This window comes from Lactuca virosa, chromosome 4, assembly GCF_052849685.1.
Source record: "Lactuca virosa cultivar CGN04683 chromosome 4, Lactuca_virosa_CGN04683_v6, whole genome shotgun sequence".
NCBI lineage: Eukaryota > Viridiplantae > Streptophyta > Magnoliopsida > Asterales > Asteraceae > Lactuca > Lactuca virosa.
Genome location: NC_136429.1, coordinates 294819008 through 294842436, shown reverse-complemented (window position 1 = coordinate 294842436; position 23429 = coordinate 294819008). Strand labels below are relative to the sequence as shown.

General features: G+C 36.2%; 1 protein-coding gene across 1 annotated transcript; it reads right to left on the bottom strand.

Moving 5' to 3' along the window:
• Positions 1-20839: 20839 nt before the first annotated feature.
• Positions 20840-22794, bottom strand: LOC145108401 (cytochrome P450 CYP82D47-like). Its single transcript, XM_079045423.1, has 2 exons — positions 21774-22794; positions 20840-21662 (listed from the first exon to the last, which is right to left on the bottom strand). The coding sequence occupies exons 1-2, from the start codon at positions 22728-22730 to the stop codon at positions 21030-21032; spliced, it is 1590 nt and encodes a 529-aa protein (XP_078901549.1). The 5' UTR covers positions 22731-22794; the 3' UTR covers positions 20840-21029.
• Positions 22795-23429: the final 635 nt, after the last annotated feature.

Genomic DNA, 23429 nt, shown 5'->3' with positions numbered 1-23429 from the left:
TCTAGTCAACGGGTTTGCCATTTAAGTCTGCATCAATTTTGTATCCAAAGGCCATTGGGGTTTTTGCGGTATTGGATTTGTCCATTGAAAAGCGAGTGAGTAGGTTTTTGACATAATTCTCTTGGTTGATGAAAATGCCATCAGTTGACTGTTTGATTTGAAGTCCGAGAAAAGTAGTCATCTCCCCAATCATGCTCATTTCAAATTTTCTCTTCATTAGATCTGCAAACTTAACACTCAAAGATTCATCAGTAGAACCGAAAATAAAGTCATCAACATTTATTTGTACGATTAATAGATGTTTATTAAAGATTTTACGAAAGAGGGTTTGATCGATTGAACCTCTTTTAAAACCTGATTCTTCGAGAAAGGTTGACAACGTGGCATACCAGGCTCGGGGTGCTTGTTTCAAGCCATAGACAGCTTTCTGCAATTTAAAGCTGTGATCTGAAAATTTGGGATCTTCGAAACCTGGTGGTTGTTGGATGTATACTTCGCGATCTATCTCTCCGTGTAGGAATGCACATTTAACGTCCATTTGGAATACTTTGAAATTCTTATGTGCAGGATATGCAAGAAAGATGCGAATTGCTTTAATTCTGGCAACTGGAGCATATGTTTCATCGTAGTCGATTCCTTCTTGTTATGAATATCCTTTGACTACAAGACGTGCCTTGTTTCGACAAATGATTCCTTGATCGTCAGTCTTGTTTCAATATACCCATCTTTAACCTATAACAGTAACATCGGGTGGAGTAGGAACAAGATTCCATACGTCGTTTCTTTCAAATTCTGCTAGCTCTTCTTGCATAGCTTTTACCCAGTCTAGATCTTTTATAGCAGAATGTATGGTTTTGGGTTCAGTCATGGATAAGAAGGCTCCAAATAAACATTCATTTGTGGATGCGGATCTAGTCTGAATGCCTGAGTTGGGATCTCCGATGATTTGGTCTGTAGAATGATTTCTGGTCCACTTTATTAAGCGATTCTCTTCCGCTATAATAATTGGAGTTTCAGTATCCCATTGTTCTTCTTCGGGTGTTTCATCTTAGAATAAGATTGAAGGTTCCCCCATAAATGATGCATCGGGATTGTTTTGGCTATTTGGGGATTGGGTGATCAAAGGAGGATTTGGTGTTTGTTCCAAAGAGGAAGTATGTGTTGGTGGTTCCCCCTCAAATTGATCTGCATCATTTTGGTTTGTTTGTGTAATAACTTCACTGGGTGTTCCTGTAGGGTCAATTGAAGTAGTTAGAAGTTCAGAATTGTAAGCGGTTTTTGGTTGTTCAAAAAGTAAATCAAGATCGATTTCAATGTCTATGTCAGGAGAAAGTGTTTGTTGAATTGGATTTTGAAAAATATTTTCAGTCATTTTAGAACCAAAATGTTCACGATCCAATTTCCTGACATAAAATTCATCGAAATGAACATCGGTACTTTCTTCAATTACTCTGGTACATTTGTTCAGTACTCGATAAACAGCTGAGGAAAACGAGTAACCAAGGAAAATTCCTTCGTCCGACCTTGATTTAAATTTTGAAAGGTGATCTTTATTGTTCTTTACGAAGCATCGACAACCAAAAATATGGAAAATTTGATGTTTGGTTTTCGGTTGTTAATGACTTCATATGGTGTTTTATGAAGATGTTTATGGATCAAGGAACGATTTTGAGTGTAGCAAGCTGTGGCTATTGCTTTTGCCCAGAAGTATTTTGGCAGATCAGCAAAGATAAGCATTGATCTTGCAGCTTCACATATAGTTCGGTTCCTTCTTTCGACAACACCGTTCTGTTGTGGAGTGTATGGGGCTGAGAAGTTATGTTCAATTCCTTTGTCTTTGAGAAATGAGTCTAGAGTCTTGTTTTTGAACTCTAAACCATTATCACTTCGGATTCTTCGAACAGGTCTTTTGAGCTTCAGTTCGATTTGTTTGATGAAGTTGATCATCTCTTCAGGTGCTGCTGATTTTAGTCTTAAGAAAAAGACCCAAGTAAAGCGCGAGAAACCATCAACGACAACAAGAATGTACTTCTTCCCTTGTATGGTTTGGGTTTTGGCAGGGCCACAAAGGTCTATGTGCAACAATTCTAGTGGTTCGGATACACTAGATTCTGAGATGCTTTTGTGACTTGATTTGGAAAGTTTTCCTTTTTCACATGCGGCACAAAGAGTTTCGTTATCGAGCTTCAGAAGTGGTAGCCCTCGAACAAGATCATCGCCGATCAGTTTGTTGATGTACCCAAAGTTTAGATGGGAAAGGCGGCGGTGCCATAACCAACTAATATCTGCTGGGGCTTTAGATAGCAGACATATATCGGGTTTACCATAGATAAAATCCATGTCAAGTGGATACATATTTCCGGCACGGTCAGAATCAACTATAACATCTTTGGTTTTGGCGTCCATGATCAAGCTTCGTTGTTTGGTGAACAAAACTTCAAGATTGTTATCACACAGTTGAGAAACACTGATGAGGTTGTGTTTCAGGTCATCGACAAAGGCAACTTTCTTTATGGTGAAATTACCATTTGTTATGTTTCCATAACCCTTGATTTTTGCTGTCATGTTGTTGCCGAAGGTAACATCTTGATTGGTTTGTGTAGGTTTGAAGTCACGTAAGTAGTTCCGGTTTCCTGTCATATGTTTGGAGCAGCCACTATCAATATACCATGTATCATCATTGGGTTCTCCAACATTAAGTACCTGCAATAAGACAGAAAGTTTAGGTACCCAAATCTGAATGGGTCCTGGTTTGTCAGTTGTTATTTTGGGTTCTTTGCTTAATTAATTTCTAGCATTTAACTTCGCGTTGTTGTAAGAGTTTGGTTTATGAGGATGGAATGGTTGAGGTTTGATTTGATTTATCTAGTTTACCCAAAATATGATTTGTTTTTGAAAATCTGTGGGTTGATAAGATCTGTGATTTGGTGAAAGATATCCTAGATGTGAAGGTTTGTTTGAAAAGTTTTCTTCATATCTGGGATGTGAATGGCGGTTTTGAAAAGCTTTTTGATGATGATGGTTTGAAACTTTATGATGTGATGGTTTTTGAAAGTTCCTTGAATGATTAAAAGTAATATCTTGAAAGCGGTTTTCAAAAGGTTTTTGTTTGGAAACCTGTTTTTGAGGTATGACGTAGGGTTGAACTGGTTTCTTTTGTTGGTTGCCAAAAACGTTTGGCTTGATAAGTGGGGTTTTGGTGACTTGAATGGATTTTTTGCTTGTTTGTTGTTTCTTGGAGTATTTTTGTCCCAGACTAGTTTTCCCAACAATTGATGAACTCATTGTAGGAAAAGCAGTTGGTACAGAAGTACTACCATCCTCATAAGAGGAATTTTCTCCATTCAAAAGGTTTTTATGTTTAGTGGTTCCGTCGGTATGTTTGATTTGGTGAGTTAAAGAACTAGCAGAGTCTGTTTCAGAATTTACAACTCTGTTGAAATACTTTTTGGAAACAGTGAAAGCAGTATCATCTGGGCTAGAGTTGATAACTGTTTCGTCATCTGAATCTTCCTCATTAACAGATGTGAAAAGATCTGGTAGAGTGGATTCAGAGTTTTCACAATTCGTCATGTTTTCCTGCTTTGCTTGTTCAATTTCAAAGGATTCTCTTCCAATTCCTGGTCTGTAATTCATATCAATTTTGCCAGTTCCTAAGGTGTTTGCCTTGGTGAAAATATCATCACTTAGTTTTCTAGCAACTTTGATAGAATCCATATTCCATATCAGTCTTTTATTCTCAGTTTCAAGAGAATTGATTTGTTTCAAAGAATCAGTCGGTTTTTTATTTAAAATAGTGTATTTGTCAGTTGATTCTTGAAAGTCTTGTTTCAACTGAAGGATTTCCATTTCTAAAACATCTTTTATTTCAGAAGAAATGACTGACTGATTTTTTTGTTCCAAATCCCTTTTCTGAATTAGGGTCTGATTTAATTGTTCCAAGACGTGATTATAATCTTCCGATTTTCTTTCAACATCTCTTTCCAATTTGCTTTTTGTTCTTGTTGATTCTCCAAATTTGAGTTGCAAGGTTTGTAACTCAGATTTGCAAATATCAAAATTGACCATTTTGTCATGATATGTTTTGAGATCAGCTTCCAGACTTTTCTCAATCTTGGTTATATGGGACTCAAAAATTGTTTTGGAAAAACCAAGTTCAGAGATCATAGACCATACCTGTTCTATGAAGTTGGGAGCTCTTGAAGGTATGTCAACACCAGCTACGAAGCAGAAGTTTGATTGTGCTGGTTCATTGTCAGCTTCGTCATCAGAAGTTGGCCAGTATTCCACGTTTGGTTCATGGATTGCCATCAATGCTCTTTGTTTTTCTTAGTTTTCCAGTTTCTTCAGTTCATCGGCTCTTTGAGCATAGTATGATGAGTCTTTGATTTTGGTTTTGTTTTTGGCTCGGCATTCTCTAGCATAGTGATTTGTTCCTTTGCAGTTGTGACAAATGATCACTTCTTCATCACTGTCATCCTTTTGACTCTTAATCGGAAGTCTTTCAGGTGCTTGAGTTTGGGTTTGTTGGGAAGGTTGAGAATGGTTTTGTTGGAATCCAAAATTTTGGTTGTTTTGAAAACCATTGTTTTGATTGTTGTAACCTTGATTTTGGAAACCTCTGTTTGATTTTGAAAACTGTTGTTTGGATTGTGATTATGACCTGAGTTGGGATTGTTTTGAAATCCCTGGTTTAGAAAACCTTGGTTTGAGTTGTTATGGAAGGAAGGTCTTTGAGAATTTTGTCCAAAGTAAGGTCTAGGTTAAAAACCTAAGTTGTTTTGTCCAAAAGATGGTCTGTTTTGAAAGTTTGGTCTAAAATTTGATTGACCTTGATTTGGGAGAAATCTCTGGAGATTTGTGTTTGCAACCAACGCACACAGTTGTTGATAGTCTGCTTCATCATTTGAATCAGACTGGAAGGCTTGGTTTTGAAAAGATGTAGTCTGATTAAAATGATTAAAGTTTTGATCATTGAAAGGTGTTCGGTTTTGAGAAGATGTGGACACAAGAGCAAGTGGTCCTCCAAAAGTTGAAGTGTTTGGTCGGTCAATCGAGGATTAATACGATTGAAGTTCTCCATACAAATTGTACAAAGTTTCAGTATGAATAGCTGGATTTCCCTGAATAATGAGTTTAACCATTTTCCAGCTTTCAAAAAGATTGTTTAAAAATTTGAGATTTATCTCATGTTGTGTCTTTTGATACTCAAATTGTTCATTTTGACCATAATAAGATTGAACCTATCGTGAGCATCATGGCTGGTTTCTGATGAAAGCATTTTGAAATTATCGAATTCATTCAAAACAGATGTTCTTTTGTATTTAAATGACTGTATTTAAATGACGTAAAGCTATAAATAATATAAATGAATATATTTAAATGACATAAAGCTATAATAAAGTATATAAGTATATAAATATATATCAAGTAGTTTCGTCAATAAATTGACTGAACTGGACTGATGGAACGACTGGTTGATATTTGGACTCTTGGAACGACTGGTCGATATTTGGACTCTTGGAACGACTGGTCGATATTTGTTCAAAGATCAATCCGGTATTTGATAAGTAATAAAAAGTTCATTTTCATGTAAAATGGGTTGTTTACAAAACAGTGTAAAGTACACGGGTCATGTATTTGTATACGGGTATAGGGTGTTTTGAGGAGATTTGATGAGGTTGGAGTGGGTATTTGGAGGGTGATAGGAGGTGGAATAAGGTTGTAATTTTGGTGGTGTAAGGCAGCAAAGATGGTGAAGTTGAAAGAGCTTTGGGTGGTGATGGATGTAGATTTTCGGAGTAAATCTCTCTGGATAGCCAATTCTCTCTCGCGTCTCTTTGGGGTTTCCCGTGGTCAAAATCGTCCACGAAAATTTCTAGATGTAGGTAAGGTTTTGAAGAATTGATGGTGAAAATCTCCCTAGTAGTATTTTGGCTGTGTTGTGCCCAATGTTTTTGTTTTCTGACATGAAGATTCTGAACTCGAAAACATAAATCTCTCTGGATAGTAAATTCTCTCTCGCGTCTCTCTGGGGTTTCCCGTGGTCAAAATCGTCCACGAAAATTCCTAGATGTAGGTAAGGTTCTGAAGAATTTGTGGTGAAAATCTCCCTAGTCTTTTTGTGCTTGTACTGAGCCTAGTTTGCTTCGTTTCTGACTTGAAGATTCTGATGTCGTGAAAAACAGCAAGGTGGTGATGATTGTGGTGATTTGAAAGGGTTTTTGGAGGAGGTTTAAGGAGGGTATTTGGAGGGTGTTTGGAGATTATTTTGAGGTTGGAAGGAGGTTGGAAGGAGGTTGATATAAGGTGGTGATGGTGGTGAAGATGATGATCTTAAAGTTTGATGAAGAACCTTTGATGAAGATGATGAAGATGGTTGATAGTGTTCTTCATTTAACTTGTTGATCTTGATGTTCTTGATGTTTGTTGTTTGGTGATTGAGAGAGTTTTATGTTCCAGGGAATTACAAAGAAAAATGAAAACACACACTCTTTACGTACTCATGTATACATATATGAGGTGAAACAAATATCTAGTAGCACTTGAGTAGTAAGTTGAAAGAGTAATGGCTGATCATGCAAGTTGTTGTAGGAGCTAGTAGCAAAAACGTGTGTATAGGTTTTGCTTCTTAATTCCTTTGCTTTTTCTTTTGACTTTTCCACACAATATATATATATATATATATATATATATATATATATATATATATATATATATATATATATATATATATATAATACATGCATACATATATAATACATACATACATATATATATATATATATATATATATATATATATATATATATATATATATATATATATATATATATATATATATATATATATATATATATATATATATATATTGTTGAAACTGTTCAGTCGCACAGCTAAATTTTCTTGTCTATGCGTTTCCGTCATTCGCGTGTTTTCGTATTTTCCGTTTTGATCACGCATTCATGCAACCTGAGATAACTGATAATATTTGTTAGATAATATAAAAACAGTTCGTCTTATTTTCAGTGATGGTCACATACAAGGTCACATACAAAAACATTTTTCAACAAGTACAAAAGTACTTGGGTTTAGCATGGCAGTACAAAAGTATTTGGATTTTGCACGACAGTATACAATACTTGAGATAGACACGACATACACATATTATTATCTCACACGGCTCTCTCTATAACCTATCACAACCGCTATTTCACACAAACCTATCACAACCTCTCATTTATTGTTTTGCACAACCCCTCACTACCCAGTCATATTATTAAGTATGTTAAACATACATATAAATCAAGTAGTAATCATATTTGTACAACTACATTAAACACAACAAAGACATCGCACGTAGCAGTTGAGCATTTAGAATACTTATATCTATTCGTAAGCTTGAAAGTAACTATGCACTCACTTGTTAAAGTGATGACTCGAAATTCGGGGAGAGCTTCGCTTCTAGAAACCGACCTTTCCTTTGACGTGACCAAGTATCATTATCACTAAGTCTTAGTCTAATATTCTACACGACTAGAGAGAATCTAGACCAATAAATCATTGTAATGAATACTGATAGTTCTATCAAATAAGAATAAGCTAGGCAGGACAGTCGGGAGGCAAGACCATTTCGACATATAGTCTTTCTGAAATCCAACAACCAAGCCGATGTGACCATTCTAGACACCTCTCCCGTAAGTATATCAATCAGTATATGACTTGGAATCACTGATAAATCTTATCTAATAGGTTCATAAAAACGAATATGACTATAATTATAAATTACGTGAGGGCAGAGTAAGTGTAGCTCACTTACAGATTATGGATGAGAACCATGGTGCAAGTGGGCAGAATTCTAACTCAGGGTCTCCTACTCGAAGGCTACTACTCGAACGCGTACTCTGGGGTGTCACAGGGCTTCGCCCCAGGCTAGAAACGAAAGAGAAATAGGTTTACAGGAGGGATAATTGTGAGAGAGTGGCTGTAAGAGTGTGTGGAATGAATGAGGGAATGTTGGCTATTTATAGAGCCAAAAACGCATATGCGCACCGCGCCTAAGGGGTGTGTGTCGTGTACTTCAAACATGTCGATCTATCGGTTAGCTGACACGTGTCACTCGTCGATTGGAGTAGCGTGGCTGACTTCGCGCGCAAGCTACGCACGTCGCGCTGCGCGTGCCGATTTCAAAATTTAGAAGTTGTATATCTCCTTCATACGAGCTCCGTTTTTGAAGTTCTTTATAGCCACAAAAAAACTCTTGACGAGATCTACAACTTTCTTTTAGACTCCGTCGGCTAGTTTTGACTTCATTTTATTTACACAGGCTTAGCCTATTAAAGCCCATATAGAATGCATATCTCTCACATCGGCCGTCCATTTTTGATGGTTTTTATATTTTTGGAATCCTATTAACGAGGCCTTCAATTCTCATTTAGATTATTTTGGCTAAAAATCAACCGATGTAAAGTTCGATTTCTATACGCACACTGCTACACTGAAATCTTAGAAAAATCATAACTTCCTCTATTGAAGTTAGATTTGGACCTTTTCTGTATGCACAAATTCACTTTTTCCTAATACTACGACTTTCGTTTAGATCACTAGGGTTAATAAGTAACCTATCTCCAACTCACTATTTACGACATATACTACAAATCGGTTAAGATTATTTATCCTAAACAACATCTTCTTTAAAATTCATTATTATGGCTTATAATAACTTTATTGGATAGCCCGAATTTACAGGTGTTACATACAATGCCAAAGGTGGCAATTCCATAACCTAAACACATAAATTAATTATCAAACAAAATTCCTAGTTTCGGACCTAAAACAACTGCCTGTTTAGGGCTATTTTAGAACCCCTGAGACCTGCAAAATTTATATTTTTATTTCATATTATAGAACATTAGTATTTTAGCTTTCAAAATACTGCTTTTAAAGGTCCATACAATTTATGTACAATTTTCTATGATTTTTACAAAACTGCATATCAATGCAACTATATTCTGACTAGTTGGTGAAAAAGACAATTTTTACCTTAGTTATATGCAACAACAAGTCCTGGAAAAATTCAGAGAGAAACTAGATACAAAATGAAAACTTTGAGAATTTACGGATAATTAATCCGACTCGTGATGATTTTTCTATATATTTTCCAATCTAGGGGCAGATTTGTCGATTTCTTGGAATTTCCAGCTTTGAGTTTTAAAGGCTTTTTGACCACTAAACCTATTTAGTCACCACCCAAATCGACCAAATAGCTGAAAAACAAGTTTTAAACATTAGCAATATAACATGGAAGTAAAAAGATAGTTTCATCCTCCAACCATGCTCGAAAGTACATTGTCTTTAAAGGAAAGACAAAATACATTGTTAAAAAGAGAAATACCAACTTAGGTTTGAATTTCTCCTACCAACTAACCATATATGAAGACATTTCAAAAACTTTTTTGAAGACCTTTTGGAGAGTTCAAAACATAGTCTTTCACAAAAGATTCTCACTTGAATATAAGATAACAGTAGCATGATTCTTAACAATCAACAAAGGAAGCAATGTCTCCAAAACTTGGAGTAATTCAAGGACCTATCAATATCATTCTTGAGAGTGTTCATAATATGATTTGGACAACAATAAATCCTCATAACACACCCAGTAAGAAAGGAATTTAGCCATAAGAACATTGAAGGATTGTAAGGAGAAGTAAGATGTGATCATTAACACCAAATAAGAAGAGATTTGACACCACAACTCAACCAACTGACCACTTAATTGCATGGAGAAGAAATTGAAACCTAAACCTTGAGGAAGAAGGAAATTGAAAAAATTTACCACTTAATTGCTCCAATTCATTCCAAGTAATACTCTCCACAAAAAAACATCGACCCCCTACCTTTGCTTGAAAAGAAACAAGGTTGCTGCCTCCCCCTTTTCACGACCGGTTCTCCTTCTTCTTCTTTTTTCCCGCTAACGACGCACACACATACACGAGTGTAACGAGCCAAATTATTTTTTTAATCAATCAATGTAGCCCCAAGGAAGGAATGTGGCCTAATTTGCACATCAACAAACAACCCCGATCCTCCTTCCCTTCACGTTCGGCCCGCCTTTTTCCTTTTCTACTGATCGACACAACAAATACCAAAGGCCCAAGAATGTATTGAACGATCCTGATATATTCAAACTGGGAAAAAAACGCATGAAAGCCAAAGGCTTAAAAAACTAACAGAAAATAGGAAGTATCGATCGTTCAAGTGTCGTGGAGTTATTCATTTATTTTTTTTAACTTTCTTTCCTTTTTGCACTTTAAACCCCTCAAGTTACAAGATTTCATTCCTAAATTCGCTGACCCTAAAACTTTTTCAAAATAAGTGTCATTTATACCCACATTAAACCATAATCATTTCTTGTTTATTATTACTAATTCAGTTATGTCATTTTTATTACAATTAAGCCCCAATATTCATTAAGTAGCTTAAATCTATATTTTTGATAATTGATTTTCACTTGTTTCATATATTCATTTATTAATCTTATAAATAAATCAATTCCTAATAACGGAAATATTAACCTTGTTTAACGGTCGAATTTTGGGTCGTTACAATTCTCCCCTCCTTAAAAAGGATTTTGTCCTCAGAATCTTTAAGTCATGCATCATCTTATTTTAAAATACATTTTCGAGTTATGCTTTGCATCTGATCACGACTTGCACTTCGTATGTCAGACTCATAAACTTACTCAACCACTTTGATTACTTACTTCAACCAGACATGGTTTCCATAGTTTTAGTGACTTCGCATGATGCACCATTAGAAAGCATACACAGTCACCTTCCCTCACTGCATATTCTCACTCCCCAATCCGGAATATGATGAAGATACTTATTGGCTTCATCTTGATCCTGTTCAATCTTAGATGATTGATATACCCAACCGCATGTATTGTCTTTCTTTCAACAAATTGGATCGACACTTCCCAAGACGAGGAACTTGGTTGAATAATCCGCACTCAAGCAGATCGTGAAGCTACGACACCATTTCCTTCATTACTGAATGAACCAACATGAAAGGTGATTTAAACCTTAGGATCCATACTAGGAATAAGTTCAAACTAGAGCTCTTCATGACGTGGTGTTTATAAACTCGACAACTGATCAGGGAAAACCATCATTATATTCCGTAGCAAGCTCCATATCGAAGAGACTCATTGTCTTCCTTGAACTCTCAAACGCACGAGTCAAGAAGACATCACAACACCTCTCTAGGAACTTGAGTGCCATCATCATAGGAATTATAGGAATAGACTCTTGAATAGATTTTCCCCTCAAACATACCCTCGCTCGACAAATAAAATACGCAAAAGCTTTTCAACGCATAGAATTTTGGTCTGGTTGATGGGAAGGAAAACCATACTAATGACAATATCGAACAACTAGATCCCAAAAGGAAGTCAATGTTAAGGAAAATGTGGTCATCTACAAAGATTCCACACGCGTAAAACATTTTCCTACATCGAGGCTATTTCTCTTATAGCCGCACTACTATTTAACGTCGAAATCAACAGACTCCAAGGTACATCAAAACGAGCACAAAAGAGAACAATGACACAAAAGGTCTACCAAACATACAACTATTCCATCTCTGAGTACTGACCACCAAGTCCTCGGGTTTCTTCATGGTTCCTCCAATCCCAAATAGATAACATGTGCTTATGATAGTATTGGGCCCATACTAACGTTCACACCTATATATATATATATATATATATATATATATATATATATATATATATATATATATATATATATATATATATATATATATCTGCTACTAGCATAACCACGAAGTCTCCTATCTCATTGGTTTAGGTTACAAATTTTTAGACATATTTCATTTTTTTTCAATTTCCATACCCTACTACAACCCTAAGACTCTATAAAGGTTATCTTTTTAGTCTGACGTCGACCAACGATAAGCCAACAACTTGCAATGCTTGTCGAATCTGTGCAATCCAAGCTTCACCCTAAGATGATCGTCCATTTCCCCGATACACGTAACAATAGTCAAACTACAAATGTTTTGGGATAATTGAGCTTGTGTGTTACAAGTAATTCCCCCACGTCAAGCGATATTAATGATTATAGGATTCCTGAGAAAGAAGAGAGGATGTTCTGATATCAAAATGAATAAAAGTCCCACATGTACATAACAAATAACATATATAACTCAACACACCCTCCCCCCTTAAGAGTCTAAAACACCTAACTGATCCAATCTACATTGTGAGTCTAAACATCGGCCTTTGTATTCAATTCGCTCACAGCATGGCTCTGATACCAATTTGTAACATTGTGATTTTTCACCCAAATTTTTTTCTTTTATTTTAAACATTTTTTTAACAGATTGTGTTTGCGGAAGGCTTGTGATGAATATTTCAAGAACATCACCAATGTTGCTTTAATGTCAAAACAAACCCATCAAAATTTAAAGTTCACAAAAAAACAAAATGATGAAAACTCAACAAGTCCAAATGGTATCATATCTAAAGACACTAAATACGACTACCCAAAGAGTTCCCATCCTCACCAATGCATCATGTCAAGCTACCTATTCCAATACACAACAACCAACAAGCAAAGAACAAGTGTTAGCATAAGCTAAGTGAGTCAATTACAATAGAGTGTTAAAAGAACACACATATCTTAAATGTATCACACAAAACATTCCCACATAATCAAAGACTCACATGCAAGACATAACAACATCACACCACATATCAATCACTGTTTAGCTCAATTTATTTTGTTCTTCTTTTAGAGCTTCTTGTAACACCCTAAAATTTTCAAACTTTAAAATGATATGGTTTTAAAAAACATTCGGGTGTTAACCCACATTTAACAAAAACCGGTCCAACAAAAAACATTTACAAATTTGAAACATTGGTGTTACCATTAAACATCAATACAACTATATGAAACAAATGAGAATTACATCAATACAATTTACAAGGAACTTAACAAGTTCCACTCTATTCTCTATCACTTGACTTCTAACTTCCATCTATCATCCCCTCTCCTTAAGTGTAACCTGAGATACATGACATTAAAAAGAGATACGTAAGACAATAATTTCTCGTGAGCCATGTGGGTTTGTGACCCAAAACATTTATCACATTTTCATAAAAAATATTTCATCTTTGCAAAACATATTTCAAATAGACATTTTTCCACATTCCATTTTATATCAATACATTTCATTAGTCATAACACAATTCAAAACACATTTCTTTTCACATTCCATTCCTTATTTCATTAAGGGCTAATTCCAGTGTTCAACCGTTGCCATTTTTATACTTAGGGTGTACGTCCAATAAAGGAACCACTCCCAAGTCTAGACCAAGGTGGAAAGAAAAAATCAATCCACAAAGGCATCATTTCCATCAGGACATCTACTTCGCGACGGGGGTGGTACAACCCAGTAGATTCCTCTAGTGCCTCTTATGAGGTATCATGGCCCGGATAGTTTTCATTTCATTACTTTCCAATTCTTCTCATTACTTTCCATTCCTTTTCATTGCTTTATATTTCTTGTTTACTTTCCATGCTTTACACATTTCATACTTTAGTATCATAAACTCATTTCAAAAGTAAAGCATCTATATTTTAAACCATTTCAAACACATTTTCAAAACATTTGATCTTCCAAATCGTTCTTTTCTTTCAAAAATATTCTTGCCTTTAAGGCACTCTATCAAAATACCATTTCCAAAAACATTTGACACTTACATTTCAAAACATTTCATATATCAAACAATCGTGCTTCATTATCATAAAACCATTTTTCCATGTACCCCAAAGTGTGAAAATGCCAACATGTACTCACCTCAATCACACGTAAGTTAGCTAGTGCTCTTCTACTTCCATCCCCTAAAGCAATCCTCTTCAAATACTACCTATAACATATATGGACAAAAGTCATTAAAATTACCAAAATACCCCTAAAAGGTTCCATTACTAAATTTTAATGCTTCAAACTATTCCTTATGAAAAACTATGAACGTAGGCGAAAACCGCGTGTAAATCCGAGTCCGTATGTAATAGCTATGAAGAAAACAAGAAAATCTTCAATCATAGACTTCCACGGGCCATAGAAATTAAGGCATGAATTTCCGCGGGCCGTGTTTTCATGTCTGGACACACCCAAAACTCGATTTTCCTCAAAATAACACCCTACTTTGCATAGTTCTTGAAGACCCCTTTTCAAATCACTTTGTACCATTTATTTAGTTTGTCACACATGATTAGGATGTGTTTTATCATCCTAAAACACCCCAATTAATTCATTAAGTGTTCATTGAGACCATTTAAGAATATATTGGTTCTCAAATTCCATAAGAAGGGTTTACTAGTCTATTGTTTACTTGAACATTGCAAAGCTCACAATGCTTGTTCCCAAGTTATTGAGCACTCATATAAATGTTGTTAAGTACATGAAATCATAACCAAACTCATTGTAAATATCTAATTTGACTATGGAATCCCCAATTCCATTCCATGTTCCCAAAATACCCTTTTGGCCAAAACAATCACTAGAGTTAGAACCTTAATAGTATCCCTTCATGTTTGTGTTCCAATATCATCTATATAGTGTCAATTCTTGTTTATGAATGTCATTCACAACTTAGATGTCAATCACCATGTAGTTATGTATAAATTTCCCAAAATGCCCTTATGGCCAAATATTCCATAAATTCAACTAAGCATCATTCAAGTACTCATGTTTTTGCATTCAAATCATGTTATTAGTATCAACTCATGTTTATGAGTATCGTATACTCATCAAATGCTCATATTCAAAGGATTCCATTATTTCATCACAATTTCTCCAAAACCATCCAAATCCCATGTTTGTGCAACATTCTCCCATCATAGATGTGTTTGATCATTCTAATTGGATTCATTGCCATCAATCATCATCTAGGTCATTGAAGACATTCCAATCTAACATATAAACATGAAATCCCCTATCTGAATTTCTAAGGTTCATGAGGGTTTTCACCCAAATCCTCAAATCCATCAATGTGATGATTGGATTGAGATTGGGATCATCAAAACAACTCAAGGGAAGTTAAAAAACCAAACCCTAACAATAAAAACAATCTAAAATCGACATTAGGGTTTCCCCCAAGTCATGAATTCGAATTTAAGAGCTAGAGGAGAAGAGATTCTGCCTTAAAAGGCCTTTGATTCATCTTCCTTTTGCTTGGACAATCAAATATCCACTTGAATCAACCCTAGGAGATCTTGAGAATTAAAAATGTTCATTTCCCTCTTCCTTTCTCTCAATTACGTTCTTCCTAAGAAAATGGGAGAGAAGACTCATTAACTAGCTTTGAACTTTTCCAAATTTCCACTTTTGGTCCCTCCTTGCAAAAGATCTTTCAAGATAACTCCAAACTAACTTATAAGCTTCAATAAATTTCCAAAATGGACCTTATCCATCCTAATCTTCACAAACTTATTCCAAGTTATTAAGTTGGTCAAATCTCTACTCAAACCTAAGTTTCACCCGATTGTAAAAAATGGCCCTTAAACTTTTAAAATGTTATTATATTTACTTCTAACTTTCTAAAGTTCATATCAATTAATGATACAATTAGTCTTTGATTATTTAACTAAGTAAATAATCTTTCATTTATTTACTTTATTAATTTAAGAACCAAGTCTTAAATTTTAGGATGTTACACTTCTTTTTTTATTAGTTACCCTCCTCAACCCCGCTGTAACTATTATTATTATTATTATTATTATTATTATTATTATTATTATTATTATTATTATTATTATTATCTTTTCACCGCTAAATATTATTAAGTAATATTTGTCTCCGTTTTATTTTAATAATTACTCACCACTTACCATCACTGTAATTATTATAGTAATACTTCCAAGCTAAGGTCTATTCATTCACCGCAAACCCCAAGGCAAGTATCCCATTCGCTACTAACGTCAAAGACACGACCTAATGCTCTAGGTGAGGCGTGACTCTCACCTATAATCATTGCTCCCAGTGCGTTGCATTCATTACTCCGACATTGCACATACATATACATACATTGTCGTTAAGGATTGGTACAAGCGGTGCCAATTCCACCGCGTTACACCTCCCAATCCCACGTGCTATTTGCGTTGGACCCATCACTAGACCAACATCACGCCAGTCTACCCACCGTTCAGACCATGTCTCGAATGATCTCCTAAGAAAATCATTTGATGCCGCTTTGGCTTAAGCACTTTTCCCAAAGGTTTCGTTCAACCCATCGGGTCCCCGCAATAATCTGGATAGGGTATATACATATGTCTAGGTTACTACCCTTCGCCCCGCTAGTGTATTCCCCTTTTTAAATTAATATTAATTAATTAATTAATTAATTAAAGAGTTACACTTTTACCCTCTTCAAGTAATCATGCAAATATTATGATTTTTCCTTTATTAACATATTACCTCTTTAAGGGTTCATTTTCATGTAAACACGTAATTTTTTTTAATTTATTTATTACATTTTACATCATACACAAAATAATGGTTTTACAACACTGGCATGCTTGTCCTAAAACAACTTAGGCAAATATTTCCAAACAAATATTTGCTCACATCACATAATATTCATGTATGACACTCAATCTAGCATGACCTTATCACACATCTCACATCGAATAAAGATGAAACTAGCATGCAACATCCTAGATTCTCTTACACATAAAGCAATACAACATCTATGGCACATTACTCAACACCAAAAGAGGCACATACATCCTAGGTAACTTTGTTCATTCCATTCCATCTAAGCTATGAGATTCTCCTAACAATGTACTTTATAAATCCACAAAATTAACTCACCTTTGCCAAAGATGAGTCCTCCTCACACTTTAAATCTTGTAAGAGTTGAAGTATCACCCTTGTCCCTATTCAAATAACAATAAAAGGTTATTGGAATTCTATAATGCCAAAGGAGGCAACTCCATAACCTAAACACATAAATTAATTATCAAACAAAATTCCCAGTTTTGGACCTAAAACAACCGCCTATTTAGGGTTGTTTTAGAACCCCTGAGACCTGTAAAATTCATACTTTTATTTCATTTTATGGAAGTTCAGAATTGTAGCTTTCCAGAAACTGATTTTAAAGGTCCAAACGATTTTTCTACAATTTTCTATGATATTTACAAAATTGCATATCAATGCAGCTATATTCTGACCAGTTGGTGAAAAAAGCAATTTCACCTTAGTTGGAGGTAACAACAGGTCCTGCAAAAATTCAAGACAAACTAGACTCAAAATGAAAACTTACAGAATTTACGGATCATTAATCCGACTCCTGATGATGTTTCTATAATTTTTCCAATCCAGCGTCAGATTTGTCAATTTCTTGCAATTTTCAGCTTTGAGTTTTAAAGGTTTTTTGACCACTTAACCTATTAAGTCACCACCCAAATCGACCAAATAGCTGAAAAACAAGTTTAAAATAGTAGCAATATAACAAGGAAGTAAAAAGATAGTTTCATCCTCCAACCATAGTCCAAAGTACATTGTCTTTAAATAAAAGACAAAATACATTGTTAAAAAGAGAAATACCAACTTAGGTTTGAATTTCTCCTACCAACTAACCATATATGAAGACACTTGAAAAACTATTTTGAAGATATTTTGGAGAGTTCAAAACATAGTCTTTTACCAAAGATTCTCACTTGAATATAAGAGAACAATAGCATGATTTTTAATAATCAACAAAGGAAGCAATGTCCTCAAAACATGGAGTAATTCAAGGACCTATCAGTATCATTCTTGAGAGTTTTCATAAGATAATTTGGACAACAATAAATCCTTATAACACACCTAGTAAGAATGGGATTTAGCCATAAGAACATTGAAGGATTGCAAGGAGAAGTAAGTTGTGATCATTAACACCAAATAGGAAGAAATTTGACACCACAACTCAACCAAGTGAGAAGCAATTGAGACCTAAACCTTGAGGAAGAAGGAAATTTAGAAAATTTACCACTTAATTGCTCTAATTCGTTACAAGTAACACCCTCCATAAAAAAACATCGACCCCCAACATTTGCTTGAAAAGAAACAACGTTGCTGCCTCCCCCCTTTCACGACCGGTTCTCATTCTCCTTTTTTTTCGCTAACGACGCACATTAAATCCCTCAACTTATAAAATTTAATTCCTAAATTCACCATCCCTAAAACTTCTTCAAAATAAGTTTCACTTATACCCACCTTAAACCTTAATCATTTCTTGTTTATTATTACTAATTCAGTTAAGTCATTTTTATTACAATTAAGCCCCAATATTCATTAAGTAGCTTAAATCTATATTTTTGATAATTGATTTTAGACAAAACTTCAAAAATGGTCCCTGTGGTTTCCGAAAATCTGAAGTTTAGTCCTTAATTTACAAAAACCTCATGGATCGTCCCTGTGGTTTCAAAACTTTTAACATATGGTCCTTTTCGCCAACTCCGTTACCAGTTAGCCGTTAAGTAAGGGGCAGTTTTGTCATTTCACTACCCAGGGACCATTTATGAAGTTTTGTATTACTTTTTTTTTTTAAAAAAATAAATAAAATTTAATATGCAAGGGGACCCACACACACACACACACACACACTCTCTCTCTCTCTCAAGAACTTACGATTCCACACGGTGGCACCACCTTCCACCATAAAACCACCACTGCCATCACCTCATTCCCCACCGGAAACCACAACCCAGCCACCCATCTTCCATCCCGTTTGATCAGTCAAACCCACCCTCAAACACCACCACTTACTGCCTTCCATTCACGTTTTTCTACTGCCCTTCCCCTTTTCCTTCACTACCGAGAAACACCACCACCCCCAAGGGTGGTGTTGCTGTTGTTGTAACCACTGAGAACCACCGTATTTCTCCCTCTCTTGCCACTGATCGGAGCAAGCTGTCAGACACCACCCAACACCACCTTCCCTCGTCACTCTCTCTCTCGTATCTCACTTCACTGGTGAAGAGGACCACCACAGCCGACGGTGGCAGCCTCTTCGCCTCCTTCTGTCGTAACCCACCACCACCACCAGACATCCCGAAATCGTTGCTGCTTTCCCTTTTGTTTCCTCCCACCGTGTGCTGCCGAATAGAAGAGAGACGAGGCAGCCGGAGCCGCCGCTACCACCACCGTCACCCTCCTTCCATCGCCGACCCACTCCATTGTCGTCATCGTTGTTGCAAGTCCGACCACCACCATTTTGCTGCCACTGTGAGTAAATCGGTCACCACCACTTTTGTTATTTTAGTCGATTGTTTCCCTTGTTCGTAAGTCAACCGAGATCGAAGGAACAAATGGGTAGCGTCTCCCATAATCGTAACCTGTAAGTCAAGCAGGAGACGGTACCGTTCAAGCTTGAAGGAACAAATGGGTATCGTCTTCTAATGGTCTTCGAATCCCTCAAGCTTCTGTTGGGTTCGATGATCAACCAGCTACTGTTGCAGTTGTTTGCTTGCAGACAATAGGGAAGCAGGGGGATTTTTTCTGGAGGAAGAGAAAGAATGGGGAAGAAGAGAGAAAGGGGGGAGAGAGAGAGAGAGAGAGAGAGAGAGAGAGAGAGAGAGAGAGAGAGAAAGAGAGAGGTGGGTCCCCTTGCATATTAAATTTTATTTATTTTTTCATTTTTTTTAAAAAAAGTAATATAAAACCTCATAAATGGTCACTGGGTAGTGAAATGACAAAAATGCCCTTACTTAACGGCTAACTGGTAATGGAGTTAGCGAAAAGGACCATATGTTAAAAGTTTTGAAACCACAGGGACGATCCGTGAGGTTTTTGTAAATTAAGGACTAAACTTCAGATTTTCGAAAACCACAGGGACCATTTTTGAAGTTTTATCTTGATTTTATTCCACAATTCACTTGTTTCATATATTCATTTATTAATCTTATAAATAAATCAATTCCTAATAACGGAAATATTAACCTTGTTTAGCGGTCGAATTTTGGGTCGTTACAACTTTGCAGCTCCATATCCTTTGGTTTTACTGGCTTCTTTTTTGATGCCTATATCCAACAGGAGTAAGAAGAGAGTTATAGATGAAATTGGAATCAACAATGATGTCTCATAAACAACAAATTGGTGCCTGAAATATCTGAATTTATTTGTAATGTGTTAAACACTTTATAATTTATTGGATGTTTATTGTAATGTTTTAAACAGTTAGTAATTTATTTGATAATTTGTAGTTTAATATAATGACCTTTTGTTTTCTATATTTTGGATAGAAATATCTAGATTTTTTTTTAAAAGAAAAATCATTTTAGTGACGGGTGGTATTCAACTGCTCCTCAGGATAGACGACAAACGGGTGGTATTCAACTGCTCCTCAGGATAGACGACACTAGTAGCTTTGTTATTTTGGAAGGGAGCATATAAACGTACAAGTTTCTACAGTTCTAGAGCGGTGGTTCCCGGTTTCATTATTGTCTAAAGCAGATCTCTGGAGATGGTGATGTAAATCCACTGTTTGACCTCTACATCAAGTCGAGTCCTAGTGGCTTCGTCGATGGCAGTAGGGACTAGTACGGAACTGTCGACATGGTCCAACACATTGAAGGCACATGCATGAATTTTTGTTTGCATCAGGATTTTCGTTTCATGGAGCCATAACACTGAAAGGAGAGAAGACAAATGGAAGACGTCCCGAGGAAGAGAAGGATCGGTGGCAAAGAAAAGGAGGAGGAGGAGAGATTAGAGAAGGGATTATATTGATATCAGTCCAAGAGAATCACAAAAATACAGAAAAGGATACACACCAAATATTCTATACAAATACTAATATACAATCACTAATAATGAGGTTTTATTCTTGAACTCTCTACTCAATCTATGTATACACACATGCAATAAAAGAAGCTAACATATTTAGTACCATTGATTCTTATCTTTCTTGTTCAATTCCTTCCACGTTTTTATTGGATTCCCGTTTCCAAATTAAGTCATGCACCAATAGGATACATATCAAGGGATAAACGTGGGGCGAGAAGGACCTCAAGTGGCGTTGCTTTGCTTGTAGTCAGTCCAAAGCATTCACTCATATCAACGGGTTCATTTGATGGTTTACTAATCACAAATTGTTGGATTAATGTAGCCAATGTTAAGCGCAAAGCCTGGAGAGCGAAGTGAAAGCCAGGACACATTCTTCTACCACCACTAAAAGGAAGTAGTTCAAAATGTTTTCCCTTGACATCAATATCTTTATGGGTTGTCAAGAATCTTTGTGGCTGGAATTCGTATGGATCTGACCATATGTTAGGATCACGATGTATTTTCCAAAGATTTAGCACCAAACGTGTGCCTTTGGGGATGTTGTAGCCACCCACAATACAATCCTCCATGGACTCATGCGGAAGCCCGAGAGGTCCAGCCGGGTATAAACGTAGTGTTTCTTTGATGATTGCATCAAGGTAGACTAAGTTCTTCATGTCTGACTCCTCTACTGGTCTCTTCCTTCCAACATGCTCATCAATTTCATCTTGGGCAATTTTTAATTCACTTGGGTTGTTCAGCAACAACGATAGAGCCCATGTTAGCGTGACAGATGTTGTGTCCAAGGCAGCCGTTAGAATGTTCTGTAGGATTTAGATTAAAATAAATATTACTCAAGTCAAAGTATTTTTATAACTCATAAGATAAAATATGATTAGGTAATAATAATAGATCAAGTTTAAGATTAAGTTTACCAAACATAAGGCCTTGATTATTGTATCATGGTCAAAGCCCGGAAAATCCTCATTGGAGGCACCTTCAAGAATGGAAATCAGAACATCTATGAAGACTTGGTTGCCTTCCTGTTGGTGCGCAGATTCTTTCTCTCTCTTGTGTTCCTCTAACCATCCTTCAAAGATGTCGTCCATCTCTTTTGCTGTCTTCCTCATTTCTTTCTCGTATCCACCAAGGCTAAAATGTTTCAAATAAGGAAGGAAATCAGACACGACAAATACGCCCAATAACTCAAATAGTTTCTTTGTCACGTTTTGAAACCGAACCCCTTCTTCATCCATGAGCGAGAACCTCTTTCCTGAAATAATTCTTACAATAACGTTTAGTATTAAGTTCCCAAACCATTGTTGCATGTCCACCTTTACCATGTCTAAACTTTCACTCTCTTTGTTCGTTGCCCAAGCCTGGTATATATCTTTCATTGATGCTCTAAGCTCGGATGCTCGAACATGTCCAAGCATCTCCACTCGATGCTGTGAGAGAATCTCGAGCATGACTATCTTGCGCACTTGTCGCCAGTAGTCCCCATATGGAGCAAGCCCAAACATGGCGTAGTTATACCCCATGAGTTCTGATGCCATTGACTTGGGTCGACTTGCAAAGACCTTGTCGTTCCTGGTAAGGCACTCTTTTGCTATCTCCCCGTTACTCACTACCAAAGCTTGATGAACACCAAGCTTGATCGTGAATATAGGCCCATATTTTTCTGCCATGTCACCAAAAACCTTGTGAGGTGGTGCAGATCCGCCAAGAAGGTGTAGGTGTCCGATTAATGGCCATTGACCTTTCGCTTGAGGCGGTTCTCTGTTCTTCCCTTTGTTTCCTCTTTTTCCTTTCAAGATTTGCAGCAGGGATGTAAGTACAATAGCCAAAAAGATGGCTGCTACCGTCGTTGAGAACGTGAGATATAACTCCATGTCCTCTGTGCTCAAATTACACTTTGAGAGAGATGATACAGAAAGTTTATATTATATACAGATATAACTCCATGGCTGCTATAGGAGTATATATTTAATAGTAAGAGTCCAACACGTGGGGAGAAAGTTAGCGGCAACTTGTAATTTCTATAATAATAACTGTTATACGTAGGCAGCCTATTTAATTGGGGGTGCATGGACTACATTTGAAAGTCGCTCCCACTCCATTATTATTAAAATGGCCGCTAAGAAAATCTTAGGTTGCGTTTAGTTACGGAAAAATAATTTTCATTTTCCGTTTTTCGTTTTCCTTTTTCATTTTTATTTTTCGTTTTCAGTTTTTATCGGAAAATTTAGAAAACGTGTTTAGTTAAAACTTATTCATTTTTAATTTTCAGTTTTAGAAAATTAGAAAACGCGTTTAGATGTGTATAATCCTATCGGTTTTCATTTTTAGAAAAACGATAGCAGTGGTAGGATGTGGGTGGGGGCAGTGGTGGTGTCGATGATGACGACAGTGGTGGTGGTGGTGATTGCGGTGGCAATCGTGATGGGGTAGTGGTGGTGGTGATGGTGATGGTAGGTCGGTGATTGTGATAGTGGTGTTGGGTGAGTGTGTGTGTTATGGGGGTGGGTGTGGGTGTGTGTGTTTGTGTTTGTGGGGGTGTGTGTGTTATGGGGGTGTGTGTAAGTGTGTGT